Consider the following 16,977-nt stretch of genomic DNA (forward strand, 5'->3'; position numbering starts at 1 on the left):
TATGGTTTAAAGGAAGTGATGTTGTGAAAACAAGTTTCTAGGATTTGCGCTTATCTATAGTAATAAAAGGCAAATGGTGTGTCCTCGAGTGTTACTGTAAATCAGGGTAGAAAATTAACAAGGGCTTGTGACGAAAATTTCACAGACGTTAATAAATATCGTCAGAAAAATACAAGATAAGAACGAGAAAAAACACCAGCCACAATTAAATTGTAAGAATGAGCTGTCATTTAGTGTTTATATTCTGCTTTTAGATTACAAAATACCAATGTTAACTTCAGAATGCTTCAAGAGAAAGTTCAAAAGAAGATATACTGAAGAATGAAGGAAACTTGTAACCATTGGCATTCATATTATTTGTTTTTTCATGTTTCCAACATTCTTCAAAATATCTTATTTTGCATTTAACAGAATTAAAAACTCAAAATTGTCTGGAAAGAGTCAAGGGTGAGTAAATAACGACAGTATTGTCATTTTTGGGTGAACTATTTCTTTAAGAATCAATATTAGTTGGAAAATTGCTCATTTACAATTATAATTTTAAATACAATTCTGCAAAAAATGGCAAAAAAAGTCATATTTTTCATTGAAACTTGGATAAAATTACATGAAATATTTATAAAATACACTCACTGGCCACTTTATTAGGAACACTTTTCTGGTACCAGGTTGGACCCACTTTTGCCTTCAGAACTGCCTTAATCCTTCGTGGCATAATTTAAACAAGGTACTGGAAATATTGCTCAGAGATTTTGGACCATATTGAGATGATAACATCATGCAGTTGCTGCAGATTTGTCGGCTGCACATCCATGATGCGAATCTCCCGTTCTACCACATCCCAAAGGTGCTCTATTGGATTGAGAGCTGGTGACTGTGGAGGCCATTTGAGTACAGTGAACTCATTGTCATGTTCAAGAAACAGTGCTTTATGACATGGTGCAACAATGCTTTTTGTGCTTTAAGACATGGTGCATTATCCTGCTGGAAGTAGGCATCAGAAGATGGGTACACTGTGGTTATAAAGGGATGAACATGGTCAGCAACAATACTCAAGTAAGCTGTGGCATTGACACGATGCTCAATTGGTATTAATGGGCCCAAAGTGTGCCAAGAAAATATCCCCCACACCATTACACCACCAGCAGCAGCCTGAACCGTTGATGCAAGGCAGGATGGATCCAAGCTTTCATGTTGTTGATGGCAAATTCTGACCCTACCAGCCGAATGTCGCAGCAGAAATCGAGACTCATCAGACCAGGCAACATTTTTCCAATCTTCTATTATTCCAATTTTGGTGAGCCTGTGCGAATAGTAGCCTCAGTTGTGGTCTTCTGCTGCTGTAGCCCATCCGCTTCAAGCATCTATCAGCTGGAACCTGTCTGGCCATTCTCCTCTGACCTCTGCCCTCAACAAGGCATTTGCACCCACAGAACTGCTGCTCTGGATATTTTCTCTTTTTTTTTGACCATTCTCTGTATGTAGTGATAGTTGTGCGTAAAAAATCTAAGTAGATCAGCAGTTTCTGAAATACTCAGACCAGCCCGTCTGGCACCAACAACCATGCCACGTTTAAAGTCACTTAAATCACCTTTCTTCCCCATTCTGATGCTTAGTTTGAACTGCAGATCGTCTTGACCATGTCTATATGCCTAAATGCATTGAGTTGATGCTATGTGATCGGCTGATAAGTAATTTGCGTTAATGAGCAGTTGGACAGGTGTACCTAAAAAAGTGGCCGGTGTGTGTATAACAAATATAATTTTATTCAACACCCTACCTATAAATTCAGTAAATCCAAAGAAACAGTGACTTCAAATGGTCTCAATATTATTTTCCATAGCTGTATGCGCACGTTAGAGTATTATAAATAAATGCAACAAAATATGCAATGTTTATATAGTTTATTTAGATGTAAAAAATTCAATAAACACAGTAAGATTCATTACACAAAGTATTAAATGCAATTAATAGTTTATACAAATAATACTTATATATTGTTAACAATCCAGTAATTTAATTTCATAATATACACATTTAAAAAGATTATTTTTCCAACTTTCATTTTGCAAATAAGCGGCGTACAAAAGAATAAAAATGAATCTCAGAGTCATTATCATTTTACAGAATGTGCAATGCTTTTAAATGCTTTCAGTCATAGCAATCACACCTGCAAACAGAAACTTATCTCAAAAAGGTCTATTATTTACATTTATCGTATGCTTTTATCCGAAGCAATGCACAAAATAAAAAAGTCCTACCTTTGTGTTCATTTTGTTCATCTGTTTAAAACACAGTAAATCATTTCATCTATTTACAGAGTCATTTACGAAGTTTGTAAAACAACAATGCAATTTCAAGCAAGATTTCGGAAATCACTTATTAATTTAGTTGACATGTGAAGCTGTTTTGGCGTCTAGTGCAATTAGCTTATTAGTCAAGTCTATTCCAGTTTTGCAGTTCACAATTCAAACTCTTCATATTTTGAATAAAAAAAAATCCTTCTTTGTTTTTTATTACTGGCTCAGGAGCCCGATGTCGGTCTGGGACCTGCAAATGTGGTTGGCATCTGTGGTGATTCCCCAAAGCACTCTGTCATGGAACCTGAAGTGACAAAACACTGGAGAGGCCACAGTATAATGAAGAACACCACCATGAGCACTATGATGAAGACCACAAGCCTCTTCCAGTTCCCATGAAAACCCAAGAAGTGCAGCAGCCGGTGTCCACAACTCCTCCTTCTCGTCTCTTCTCTCCTCACTGTCTCTTCTAATTTTTGCTCGCCGATGTCAATGCAGACGCAGTTGGGTATCATCGGGTTTGAGTAGCACAGCTTCTTTCCATCTAGGTAAACTCTTTCCAGTTGTTGCTTGTCGCTCGGAAGTTGACCCAAAACCTCTTCGCTGGTGGCCAGATCTGGAGTGCCATGCTCAGGCACGGATGTTGGTTGGCGGCAAAGTGGGCAGGTGATTTGTGTGCCGTCCTGCTCTGGGGAAATGGCCACAAAGCGTGCCAGGCACTCCAGGCAGAAGGTATGTGTGCATTCTAGAAGTTTCGGTGTCTTGAAGGTGTTGTCGTAGGCGCAAAAACAGATCGAACATTCAGGATCAGCATCCCAGGCATTGTCCTGGTCATCTCTGGAGGCTGCGCTCTGGTGCTGGTGCCGTGATGAACTGGTGCGTGTTACTGGGGACACGTTTGGCTCCCCCATTCTGTGCTCAGAAGAAAGTCTAAAATGAAAAATAAAGCAAATGAGTTGAATTTCACAAGTGCCATGTGTACAGCGAGCAAATTCATAAAAATATGTTTCAGTTGTGGTGAGTAAGGGACTTAAAATCTAAATTCATTTCAAGAGTTCACACTTTCTGGCCCAGATCTGGCATAAAGCTGGCACAGCAGGCTTTCATCCGGCACTGGCACACAGCATGTGGGCCAAACACGGCCTGGGCCATCTTTAAGGCGGCACACAAGACTTGGGCCAGATGTAAAATGTAGTATTTGGCCCAGATGTAAAAAATTGATATGTGGGCCACGTAAGTTTGGCCTGTCTTGACCCACATTTAAAATACATTAAAATTATTTTTGAGAGAAGAAAAAAATTCTACCAATCAGGTCGCTTTGAGAACAAGCACGCCCATAGTGTTTCTTAAGCGCAATGCTTCATGGTTTATCAATTTCATTGCAATCGTGACACACCAATCTATCTGGTCCAGTTCAGGCCCAGTTATGAGTTATTAGCTTGGCTGAGACTTTACCCAGATATGGTTCATGTTTGGCCCTTGCCTAAAAGCCAGACTTGGTCCACTCATGTACCGTAATTCACTGCGGCATGTGGACCAAGCAAAACCAGATTGTGGGCCAAAGCTGGGCCAGAGAAATTTTGCTATGTGGGGATATGTTTGGCGCTAATAGCAGGTTTGGCATGCTCTCCCAGGAGAGAGCCATGAGCTCTGTGATCATTGAGCCCAAGGCTCCCACTGGGTCAATAAGCATATAAGACAGGGGTGTCCAAACTCGGTCCTGGAGGACAGGTGTCCAGCTGAGTTTAGCTCCAATTTGTTTCAACACACCTGCCTGGAAGTTTCTAGTATATCTAGTAAGAGCTTGATTAGCTGCTTCATGTGTGTTTGATTAGGGTTGGAGCTTAACTCTCCTGGTCACCAGCCCTCCAGGACCGAGTTTGGACACCCCTGATATAAGGGGATCCGAGATCTGGCAGGTCTCAAGAGCTCCCCCTGGTAAAGGGAGGTAAAGGAGAAGATGGGGTGGAAGGGAGGATTCTTCCAAAACAAAGATAAGGCGGAAGGGTGTAATCGTTCTATTTATTGTGAGCTTGAATCAATCTGATTGGATTAAATTGTTTACAACCACTTACCTTTAAAAAATTGTAAATCCAATAAAACATCTTTGAATCATTTTTTTTTCAGTGTGGGTCACCATTACGGCATAGGTTTTACACAGCGGAAGCCCATCCAGCTGCAACCCAGTATTGGGAAACACCCATACAATCATTCACACAAACTCAGGCCAATTTAGCTCATCCAATTCACCTGTACTGCATGTCTTTGGACTGTGAGGGAAACTGGAGCACCCGGAGGAAACCCATGCAAATATGGGGAGAAAATTGCAAACTCCACACAGAAATGCCAACTGGCTCAGCTGGCACTCGGACCAGCGACCTTTATGCCGTGAGGCGACAGTGCTAACCACTGAGCCACCGTGCCGCCCCATGGTAAAATTCTAAACTTTATATAATTTTTATGTTCACTTATTATTGAGAATTTAGATATACTGTGTTTTATTAGAAAAAATGAAGTTGATTATGATTTTTATTAAATAATTATTATTTGGGTCCTAATGGATTAATGATCCATTAGGTTGGAATTAGTTTATTAGAATAAGTTGTAATTAGTGGAATGTCTTTTGGAGAACCATCAAAATAACTGTTAGCACATATTAGCAGACAGCCTACTAATTACTGCTAGTGCATGTTATAATATTTAGTTTACACACACATAAATGACAAATGTTGCTTACAGTGATACCTTCATTATTCTGATGTTTTTACTGTAGAGTTACTGTAAGTTACTGTAAGTTACTGTAGATCAGACTGAATAAAAACAAGTGCTTTAACACAATGTTTATTTTGCCATAAAAATGAATGAAAAGGCCAAATTTGAATTTTATAATCCTGAAATAGTTACAGCGAAAGCTGTCGAAATGTGATTGATTTGGACATCATTACTGCAGTGTTGTGTCATAAAGGATAAGCGGAGACAAATCATATGCAAATGTGTTTCAGACAGGTAGTGTAATCATGCAGAACATATCACAAATATTCAGCATCATGTATAACTGTTCAGTATAACTGTTCACCGTGACTCAGTTGTTTTACATTTGTACTGTTACTAGACAAAATATACAAGTATTAGTTTTAATATGTAATTATAACTTCCTCAACAAATTCTAAAATAGACTGAAGGATTTAAAATGCAAAGAGACTAATAATAATAATAACAACACTGGTTCAACAACATATGGTTAAAGCACAAATCAAAATCAAAAATATAAAAATATATATTTGTCGGGTTCTTGTAAATAAAGTATATAAAGTAAGAAAAAACCTTTACCTTTAAAAAGGAAGACAATGTTCTATCTTGTTAATGCTTGCTTCTTCTTGTAGATGCAGATTGAGATATTCCTGAAAAGTTCCCCAAAAGCTGTAAAACTGCCCTGTTCTGCTCTTCAGACGTCTGAACTCTACTTCTGAGCTGTGACTGAAGTGTGTAAAATCTTAAATCATTACCTTGCTTGCTCTCTCTCTCCCATCCCCCACAAATCAACTGATACATGCATGGAAAAGAGGGAGGGATGATTAAGACAGGGAAGTAGGAACAGGTTTTCTGACAGTATTAGGTTGTACTTTGTCATTCAATACCTTAGTTAACGTAGGGATGACAAAGCATGGAGGCTGGAGAATTGAGGATGACAAAGCAGGCCTTGGCAACTCACACTATTCATATCACACTGTGGGGAATTAATGACTTTAACACTATTTTCATCCAGACAGACATCTCTTAAAGGGATAGTTCACACAAAAATATCAATTTACGCACTATTTACTTACATTCAATTGGTTCCTAATGTTTATGAGTTTCCTTTGTCTGTTGAACACAAAAGAAGAAATGCTGAAGAAAGTTAGAAAATGACTGACTTTATATAGTAGGGAAAAGTATGGAAGTCAGTGGTTAGCTGGTTTATACCATTTTCCAAAATAACTTCTATTCTTTCAACAAAAGAAAGAAAGTCAGGGCTTTTGACAAGTGGATTGGGTAAACGATGACAGAATGTTCAGTTTTGGTGAACTATCCCTTTAAAAATAGGCTCTAGAGATGCACATTTAGAACCTGAACAATGAAACAAGCTATAAATGTAAATTAAATGTGGATTATGTATTACACTACATGACAAATGTCTTGTCGCTTATCCAAGTTTTAGGAACAACAAATAATAACTTGACTTCTAGTTGATCATTTGGAATCAGACATGGTTTATATGAAAGGCAACGTCTCTGGATTACGCTTGACTTTTTATTATTTAATTAAAACAGTAAGGTTTGACTTTGCTTAGACAGAAGTCTTGTCACTTAACAGAAATAATGTATAGAATATAAAATCATAATGCTGTGGAAAAATAATTAATATTGTTTATGACTCCCGTGAGCTTGGAGGACTGCATCCATACATCTCTGCAATGATGTATGGATTATTAATAAAGTCATCTGGAATGTCAAAGAAAGCGTTCTTTCAGGACTCCCAGAGTTCATCAAGATTATTTGGATTTATCCTCAATGCCTCTACCCTCATCGTACCCCAGACATGCTCAATAATGTTCATGTCTGGTGACTGGGTTGGCCATTCCTGGAGCACCTTGACCTGCTTTGCTTTCAGGAACTTTGACGTGGAGGCTGAAGTATGAGAAGGAGCGCTATCCTGCTGAAGAATTAGCCATCTCCTGTGGTTTGTAATGTAATGGGCAGCACAAATGTCTTGATAACTCAGGCTGTTAATGTTGCCATCCACTCTGCAGGTCTCTCACACGCCCCCATACTGACTGTAACACCAAACTTGACTGATTTCTGTGAGACTCTTGGGTCCAAACGGGCTCTAATACTGTAGGTCTTCTGCAGTATTTGTGATGATTGGGATGCAGTTCAACAGATGATTCATCAGAAAAATCTTCCTTCTGCCACTTTTCCAAATGATCAACTAGAAGTCAAGTTGCTCTTACAACTGGGATCGACTACAAGACCTTTGTCAGGTATAGTGTATATGAATTTTCATTTATGTATAAGATGTACGGATTGGATAATATTTGAGATATACAGAGATATACAACAATTTGAAAATCTAGAATCTGAGGGTTCAAAATAAATCTGAATATTGAGAAAATTGCTTATAAATTTGTCTAAATTAAATTCATAGTAAGTTTTGATATATTTACAGTATGAAAATTTACAAAATATCTTCATGGAGCACGATCTTTAATATTCTGTTATTTGGCATAAAAGAAAAATCTATATTTTTGTTTCATACAGTGTTTTCTGGTTATTAAATAATATCTAAATTATGGTTATTACATAAATATATCTGTGTAAATTATGAAGTGGTCCAGGGGCACATTTTGTAATATATATCAAAATCTAATTGCATTGGATATGTTTTTTCTTGAACAAAAATATCATCTTGTAAACAAATCTTGTTGACAAGCAACAGCATTCTGCAACTTTACTGTCATTGTTAAGTTGTTCCTACAAAGCAAAGCTTTACTGCTGGTTACTGATAAGAAACCACACGTGCATAACAGAAACAACATAATCAAGAAATTGGCCATAATTCAAACAAACCAAGTCACATGACTTCTGAATGAGCAAATCTATTACCACTTTTTGCCTCTCTCCGAGATAAGCAACCAGGTATGAGGAAAAATAACTGGGATATGTTTACATGTGCAACTAAAGTCACGTGTTTTCACAAATGTCATGAATGTGTATGTACAATATAGTGTATTTTACAGATTAGTGTGCCAACTATTGTTAAGTCAAAATGCCTTAATCCCTTAGAAATATGTGTATTTGCTGTGGTGTCATATAGTGAGACATGACAAACATCACATTTAGCAAATGGAAAGTCTGACACACTGTGTTGGCTCCATTCACATCTAGCATTGTGTTTTTATAAGGAAGTGCTTATAATATTATTGGGAAATGGGATCAAAGTCCTTCCATCTGTTTACTTACGGCAGATGTGAACTGGTGACTGGACACATTCAAAAGAGTCGTTTCCCAATCACAATAGTAATTAAGTCTGATTATACAGAATTGCTTTTGATTCAAGTCCAACTTAATATGCTCCCATTTTAATAATTATTCTACACACGATAACACAATGATAGTGCTTGGCAGCAATTAAACTGCTAAAAAGAGCTTTATAACCACCACTCCCAAACTTTTCCCAGAACTTCTAATGTACAGTGCTCAGCATATAAAAGTACACCCCTGACAAATCTATCTTTTAAATTCATATTTTTAATAGGAAGCTATACAATATTATATTTGGGCATATACAGTTAAAGTCAGAATTACTTTTCCCACGTTTCTTTTCCCAATATTTCCTGAATGATGTTTAACAGAGCAAGGAAATTTTCACAGTATGTCTGATAATATTTTTTCTTCTGGAGAAAGTCTTATGTTTTATTTCAGTTGTAATAAAAGCAGTTTTTAATTAAAAAAAAAAAAAACATTTTATGGTCAAAATAAGTAGCCCCTTTAAGCTATGTTTTCCACCGATAGTCTACAGAACAAACCATCGTTATACAATAACTTGCCTAATTACTCTAACCTGCCTAGTTAACCTAATTAACCTAGTTAAGCCTTTAAATGTCACTTTAAATATTATGTACTTTCATCATGGCAAAGATAAAATAAATCAGTTATTAGAAATGAGTTATTAAAACTATTATGTTTAGAAATGGGTTGAAAAAAATCTGCTCTCCGTTAAACAGAAACTGGGGGGCTAATAATTCAGAGGGGGACTTCAACTGTACATTAGATTAGTCAGTACTGAAGCCAAATCTGGAGTTTATCTAACAAAATAACTTACGATAATGATCCAAAAAGTAGTACACCTAAATATATATGTTAGAGCAAAATATTAAATACAATTTAAAAAAAAAGAGAATAAAAAAATCAAGAGAAGCAAGTTTTTTTTAATATTTAGTTAGAAATTTAATTTAGTTTAAATTTTGTAGGTTGTAATTTTTTTTGCAATATTTTGCTTAAATATAATTGTATTATCTTTCAATTTCTAAATATGTTTGGTGACTGAAATATTATTCTAATAAATATATCTGTTTAATAAATCCGTTTTGTTTAAATGCACCAAAATACATTGCCTATATTCACTGAGAGATTATTTATTTTCAAAATGGGGTCTACTCATGTATGCGGAGAACTGTATATATCATCATGGCAAATGACTCTCAACACCACTCACTGGCTGGACTAGTTTCTGCACGGTGGCTCATTGCAGGAAATCCACTTTGGCCAATTAGACCAATTACAGTGTCTACTGGTGGATGGTTCATTGCATGTTCGGTCTTTCCAGTGCACAATGTTAAATTAGTTTAAATTTAACCCATATCTGACTCCAATTTTAATAGGAGATGGTTTAGAATATTAATCTATTTATCTTTCGTTTTATCTTACTCCAATCATAAAACATTAAGAAGATTATTTACAATATCAATAGCTACAATATCTAGTTTACATGAATGTTTGAAGTTTTATAGTTTTTATAAAAAAATAATGTGAACAAACTTTTTTCCTCATAAATCAAAATACTTTATTTCTGTAAACACTGAAATCTTCTTTTAATATGATTCAACTTGATCAATACTCACTCCACTGACACCAACATACGACAAAATAAAAATAAAAAGTCAACAGCATCCATCTAAACATAATTCATATACAAAATCCATTGACATGCTTTCCAGTTGCTGCACAACAGCCAATAAAATGACATAAATCAATGTTAAAAGTGGTTATATTCTTAAAACAGCGTCACTGATGTATACCTACAATATCATTTCCCATCAGCTTGAGTAAACATTCCTTCCTTTTTATTAATCCAGCATATTAGAAATTATACATTTTTCAAAACAATGTTTATAAACGCCCTCCTAAAATGAAGTAGAAAAAACAAACATAATTCGTTAAATAAACAGAACCATTACAACATATGATAACTACACAGAAAACATAAATATATTCATATAGGCATAGAGGATGATATGGCATATTAAAGGCCACTATTTGCAATAAACGTCAACAAAATAAAGTAAAAAGGTAACTGACTTTCTCAGAAACACCAGTGCATTACTCTCTTTATGACACAACAATGATCTCTTTTTTTCCAACCGTAAATTTACCAAATAATATAAGCTAAGTTCTTTCATACTTTCTAATTTTGTATAAAATGTAAAAAATCAAAAAAGGTGACTAGGTTTTTATCCATTAGCACATTCTCATAATGGCACTTTGTTTTATACAGTGAAAGTATGGGGTAAGTAAATAGTTTGGCAACAGTTTTTTTTAATACCATTCTTACTGTATAAACTGTGTATTAATAACATGTTTGCAACTTTAAGGCCTAGCGAATTTGAGTGTATTCATTTCCAGCAAACATCTTTGGTGCAGGTCTGATGCTGAATACAGTAATGTGGCTTTGTTTCATGCACACTTATCTGGTATAACATGAATATGCTGCTAACATGGAAACCAAGTTATGAGAGTTTTCAATGCTCATACAGGGTATTATATAGCAAATGTTTGTGGCAAATGTTTGGAATTTCAAAAATAAAGATTTTTTTTTATATGTATATATATATATATTTTTTTATTAGATATGGTTTAAGGAGCTGCTTAGGTGCAAATTTAACTGTGGAAGTCTTACTTTGGAGCTTAGTTACAGTTGTCACAAGATTCAAAAGTACTATATCACACAAAAATACTGGTAATAAATATAAACGTTACAAAATTCATAGAGAAAACAACTCAATTGATTAAATAACAGCTTAACGATCAAAATACTCTAGTAGTGCAACACCTGGTCTCTTAAAAAACGATAATTTGTGTGAAAAATATATAAATAGAAATAAATAACTGGCATCGGTGAAAAGAAAAACTAAAAAGAAAGGAGGATAAAAGACTACGTCATCAAGACAGATCAATTCTGCACGTAGCCTACATGACTAAGGAGGAAATTTTCACCAAAAAAAAAAGAATTAAGTGAACAATCCTATAAGGAAACAGTGCTATGGGACAGAAGTGGCCTCACACCCGGTCTTCGGAGGCTGGTCACACATTGTATACCTTGGTTACTGCCCCTGTTGCCACGGTAGCACTGTTTGATGCTGACGTCGCTGAAGGCCTCTCCCTCCTCACATATCTTGGCTTGCGAACTGCGGATAATGAAAAGAGAATAGTATAAAACATTTAGTACTAAACAGAGCTGTTTCACTGCAAGTGTTTAATAATTAGACATTTCTAATTCTAACAGATGTTGCTTTAAAGAAATGGCCACAGTTGAAAATAACACTTGAAACTATAAACAGTTTGATGTTTCTTAAAAGTCTCAAATTTAGACCGCTGTCAAAACAAACTCTGTTCACATGCTGTATTATGGATGTCCAGTCCAGTAGTTTGTGAAGTCACTTTGTAAACGTTGTTTATATGCACACATGCGGTCCTGGGGTCCACAGTAATCCCGTGGATTACTCAATTAGCTGGATTTGTTTATTTACGATTTGACACGATCCAGGATCGTTTCATTCTTCAAAACTGTTCTGGGCGCAGGTTTATTTCGTATAAACAGGATTAGATCGGGTCTTTTCAAGCTAAGGTAATACTGCAAGTATGTATCGAATTCTGACATTTTCTTACAGTAGCAGTTGTATACACTTGGGGAAAATAGTAAATAGCTTATATATAAATATATATTTGTGTGTGTATATGTATATGTATATATATGTATATGTATATATAATATATATATATATATATATAAACCTCTCTGAATTATTAGCCCCCCTGTTTATTTCTGTCCTCAATTTCTGTTTAATGGAGAGCAGATTTTTTTTCAACACATTTCTAAACATAATAGTTTTAATAACTCATTTCTAATAACTGATTTATTTTATCTTTGCTCGATGACAGTAAATAATATTTTACTAGATGCTTTTCAAGAGACTTCTATACAGCTTAATGTGACATTTAAAGGCTTAACTAGGTTAATTAGGTTAACTAGGCAGGTTAGGGTAATTAGGCAAGCTATTGTATAACAGTGGTTTGTTCTGTAGACTATCGAAAAAAATTTGTTTAAAGCGGCTAATAATTTTGACTTTAAAATGGGTTTTAAAAAATAAAAAACAGCTTTTATTCTAGCCGAAAAAAAAAAACAAACAAGACTTTCTCCAGAAGAAAAAATATTATCATACTGAGAAAAAGAAAAAATCAGACATGCTGTGAAAATTTCCTTGCTCTGTTTAAAAGGCATTTGCGAAAAATTGTAAAAAGAAAAAAAATTCAAAGGGGGGCTAATAATTCTGACTTCAACTGTATATATATATATATATATATATATATATATATATATATATATATATATATATATATATATATAGCCATAAGGGGTTCAAATAAAACATTTATTAATTTAGACGTGTACTATTTTGTGCAATAAATATGTGCAATACTTTCTCATACGCACTTGTACACAGCACCTTAAATCAATATACAATGCAATACTTTCTACATTCGCACTTGTACACAGCACCTTATAACCTGTATATTTATAACAATCTGTACATACAACTCAACATCCAGGTTTCTTCACTAACCGCATCTGTTTAATGTTTATCATTTTTTTATTATTATTATTATTATTTTTTTTTTTTTCAGATTTATTTTGTGTTGTCACTTGTCACTTTATGTACACTGGAAGCTTCTGTAGCCAAAACAAATTCCTTGTGTGTGTGAAGCACACTTGGCAATAAAACTGATTCTGATTCTGATTTTAAGGTACCAGCTTTAGTACAATTTGCGTATGACAATAGACATGCACAGTATATAAGTTTTTTTTAAGTAATAATAACAATATGCAGTCATGCACATGTTTTGACAGCTAATATGACAGTGATTGGATGCTTCACAAAAGTTGCAGACACATTTACCGATATCAAAATGCATTTTTGATGCTAAATTAATTTAAACAGCCAGTTATACTTTACGCAGATTAAGAAACTTGCATAGGCCTAGGCTACTATAATAAAGAAATACCACTTTAAATGTAAAACTAAAAAATAAATAGCTAAATACTCTTGACACATGAAAGTGTAAAGCCTGCAGCCCACAAGGGTGGAAAGTTATTGCGTATCAAGTACTTACTATTAAAGTCAGCCTTTTTCAGCCCTTTAAAACGTTATTGTTTTGTAAATTAATTGGCAAAATTCATCAAAATCTTTCCAATTTTACTTCACCCAAAACTAAAAATCTTGTCATCATTTATCCATCCTCCAGTTGCTTTAAACCTGTTTGAGTTTCATTGGAAACCAGTAGCAATTGACTTGCATAGTATTCCCATAGTATTTTTGCCAGTGGGTACCAGTTTCCAGCATTCATCATAATTTTCAACAGAAAAAACAAACTCATAAAGGTTGAGCCGCTTGAGGGTAAGTAGGATTTCCATTTTTTTGTAAAATTCTCTTTATGTTCAAATTCTTCTTACCTGAAGATGTAGCTTCGGGAATCATGACAGCCTTGGTAGGAGAATAAACAATTTAGTACTTTAGTATCTATTGTATCTATACAGTAATATTTAAAAGAAAAAGATTGTCTTTGATATCACAGAAAAATCAAAAACACATCTTACCGTCTCACTTGGTTGGAATATAAAAGCTGATAAAAAGAAAATGGCACAAATTACAAACCACAAAGAAACATGCAGAATAACCCTCCCAAACAAGACCAATACATATGAATAATGATATTAATAATTGACAATAAACACAACCTACGTAAAACAAGGTCAACCAAACTATAAACCCCATTTCAAATTAAAAAAGAAGCTGTCAGTGACAGGTTCCTATGTATGTATGTATAATATGGGTGTGACCTTTTTTCTTACCTTTATTGCGCCTGTAGAAGACTCCAGGGAGGCGGTTGGAACGCTTGAGGTAAAAGAAAGATGCAACTGAGAGGATGAGGCCCAGGCTGATGAGTAGAGTTCCCAGAAGCACAGAAGCTGCTACACCTGGACCACCTGCCATTACAGACACAATGTACAACAATACATTTAATGGGTGCACATCACAAAGAAATGCTTTAACACATATTTTATATATAATTCATGTATCTTTATAATGTGAATAGCCATTATTCATATGTGAACCTGGACCACAGAACCAATCATAAGGGTCATTTTTTGGAGATTTAGACTGATACATCATCTGAAAGTTGAATAAAGTTTTCCATTGATCAATTTTTTAGGATAGAACAATATTTGACTGAGATACAACCATTTAAAAATCTGTAATCAAAGAGTTATAAAAAAATTGAGTTCTGAAAACAAACTGCCTTTAAGTTGTCTAAATGAAGTCCTTATCAGTGCATATCAATCATCAGAAATTTTTATACATTCCCGGAAGGACATTTACAAAATATCTTCATGATGGAACATGATCTTTACTTAATTTTCGAGTGATTTTTGGCATAAAATAAAAATGACTTGCAAAATGTATTTTTACCAACGTGACTTAAAACAGGTTTTGTGGTCCAGGGTCACATATATGAATAGAGGTAAAGTTGGTTTTATATTCACACATTTATTCAGTGACAACTTGCAATGTGCTCATTATATCGTTTACAATCATACTTCAAATATCTGGCCAGAAAACGAATGTAAGTGTGACTTCAAAACAACATTAGCACTATTTGTTTGACCGAATAATACTTTGATAGTCACTGGCTGCTAAAATGATTTCACTATTTCGATTTTGCGAAGAATACTTTTCTGAAAATATATTATTAAGGAGAAAGTGAATGCGTGAATGTAAAACTAACTTAACCTCAATCGTATATGATATAAATAACTTACCAATTACTGTGATTAAAGATACTGGAATTTGATTAGTTCTTGCTAAAGAGAGAATGAAAAATAAGCATTAAAATAAATAAAAAGATAAACAATAATATAGTAAATAAGGAGAATTTCTTAGTGTTTAGTTTTATTTCCAAACTGTAACGTAAACATCTAAACAAAACATAATGCGTGTAGTGAAGTCTGTTGTATATGCAATCATCAATACAATACAGCTAATGTCTACTTACTACTGTTAAGTGAAGTTGAATTCCCCTGGTCTGTTGAGGCACAGGGCACACAAAAGTTGTACTATTTTCCTGAACATGACGGGGCCCTAGGGAATGATTCAACCACACAATCAATATCATTAGCAAAACTCTAGCTATATCAGTCACATACAAAATTCCACAGAACTAGTTTAACGCAAAATGGACATAAATTAAACTTATTAGTTTGTATTTGCAAAAATAAGGCACATTCATGAAACATACCAGGTTCACAGAGTGAAACATTTGCACAGGATTCATTCATTCTCTTTATTGTTTCACAGCAGTCATTGGAGTTATCTAGCAGAGCCTGAAAAACATGACACATCAGGGGCAAACTTAGTACCGTATTAATACATTCAATTTCACAGCATGTTACTACATTAATGTATTCTCATTAATTACTGCTCTCACATACTGAGTGAAATTATTCCAAAGTTTCCTCAAGAGAAAAGACATGAGATACCTTGGTCTCTGGAATTTTTAACACATAAAGAGCAGCACTGATGATGTAGTAGGCTCTACTCATGATGAGATTAGTCCTGTGGGTTAGATGGAGTCAATATGGATCTGAAGCCTGTTATCTTTATGGTCTAAAATACCACAGTTGGAAGTAAATCGTTCTGATCACGTCATTTAAATGTTTATATATTTGTGTATGTGTAGGGAAACATCAAGAGTGAGCGTTACATTTTTTTCTGAAGACATTGATTGCTTAACACGACTGGTCCCTAATTCCACAATGATAACTTAACGTTAACTGAGATTTGTTTTTATGTCGATTGGCGTAACGTTATTAAAAATATATAAATGTACCATCCAGATCGCTGACGTTGTCGCCCCAGTTATAAAGACATACGGTATGTATGATAAACAAGTTATAATTACCCGCCAAACAAGTTCTTCAACAGTCTGTTTACTGAGCAACGGGCTATTTATTGTAGCTTGCTTTGAGAATATTTAGGATGCTAAACACTCTCTTAATAAAACAGTAGCAATGATTGTTTCGTTTACCGACGATATAAGACGTTTTATAACAATTAACACCTGAACTTACCCGTGAAAGCAAGTTTTGATGTGTCAAAAATCTGTTGTCACGGGAGTTTACTTCCTGATTATTAAAACGCACTGCCATAATACAAGTCTTTCTCTGTTAAAGCTTTGCTATAAGATTAGCTTTTATTAGACAACCATCATTAGACAGATTTGTAACTATCGTTAATTTATATTCGTGCTGCGCTGCGAGTAAAAAAACATTTAATATGTGAAACCAAACGAAAGTTGATTGCGTTGCAAGATATTTTATTAACTCTGACCTTTATTATGAAAGGGTTTGGTTGCTGGGATACAGTATATTAGCTCGACCATGATAGATTAAGGTCACTGTGGTGAACCGCACACAGCTGACACATAAAGACAGAGCAGTATGTCGGTCAGAGTGATTAGCAAGATTAGTCAACTCTAATCGAATTTAATCTATTTTTTAAGTATGTAGATTTCAAACAAATTAC

The 16,977-nt window shown here is 34.7% G+C and overlaps 2 protein-coding genes across 2 annotated transcripts; both read right to left on the reverse strand.

The window, feature by feature from the left end:
• Positions 1-2,038: 2,038 nt before the first annotated feature.
• On the reverse strand, positions 2,039-5,768 carry LOC130230940 (RING finger protein 223). Its single transcript, XM_056460269.1, has 2 exons — positions 5,631-5,768; positions 2,039-3,230 (listed from the first exon to the last, which is right to left on the reverse strand). Exon 2 carries the CDS (start codon positions 3,209-3,211, stop codon positions 2,525-2,527), a length of 687 nt encoding a protein of 228 aa, XP_056316244.1. The 5' UTR covers positions 3,212-3,230; positions 5,631-5,768; the 3' UTR covers positions 2,039-2,524.
• Positions 5,769-9,877: 4,109 nt separating this feature from the next.
• On the reverse strand, positions 9,878-16,508 carry c6h1orf159 (chromosome 6 C1orf159 homolog). Its single transcript, XM_056460270.1, is given in 9 exon segments — positions 9,878-11,523; positions 13,848-13,878; positions 13,992-14,017; positions 14,247-14,381; positions 15,216-15,257; positions 15,449-15,505; positions 15,508-15,534; positions 15,692-15,776; positions 15,933-16,508. Coding segments are annotated over 9 exon segments (570 nt in total). The 5' UTR covers positions 15,996-16,508; the 3' UTR covers positions 9,878-11,419.
• Positions 16,509-16,977: the final 469 nt, after the last annotated feature.

This window comes from Danio aesculapii, chromosome 6 (genome assembly GCF_903798145.1).
Source record: "Danio aesculapii chromosome 6, fDanAes4.1, whole genome shotgun sequence".
Lineage (NCBI taxonomy): Eukaryota > Metazoa > Chordata > Actinopteri > Cypriniformes > Danionidae > Danio > Danio aesculapii.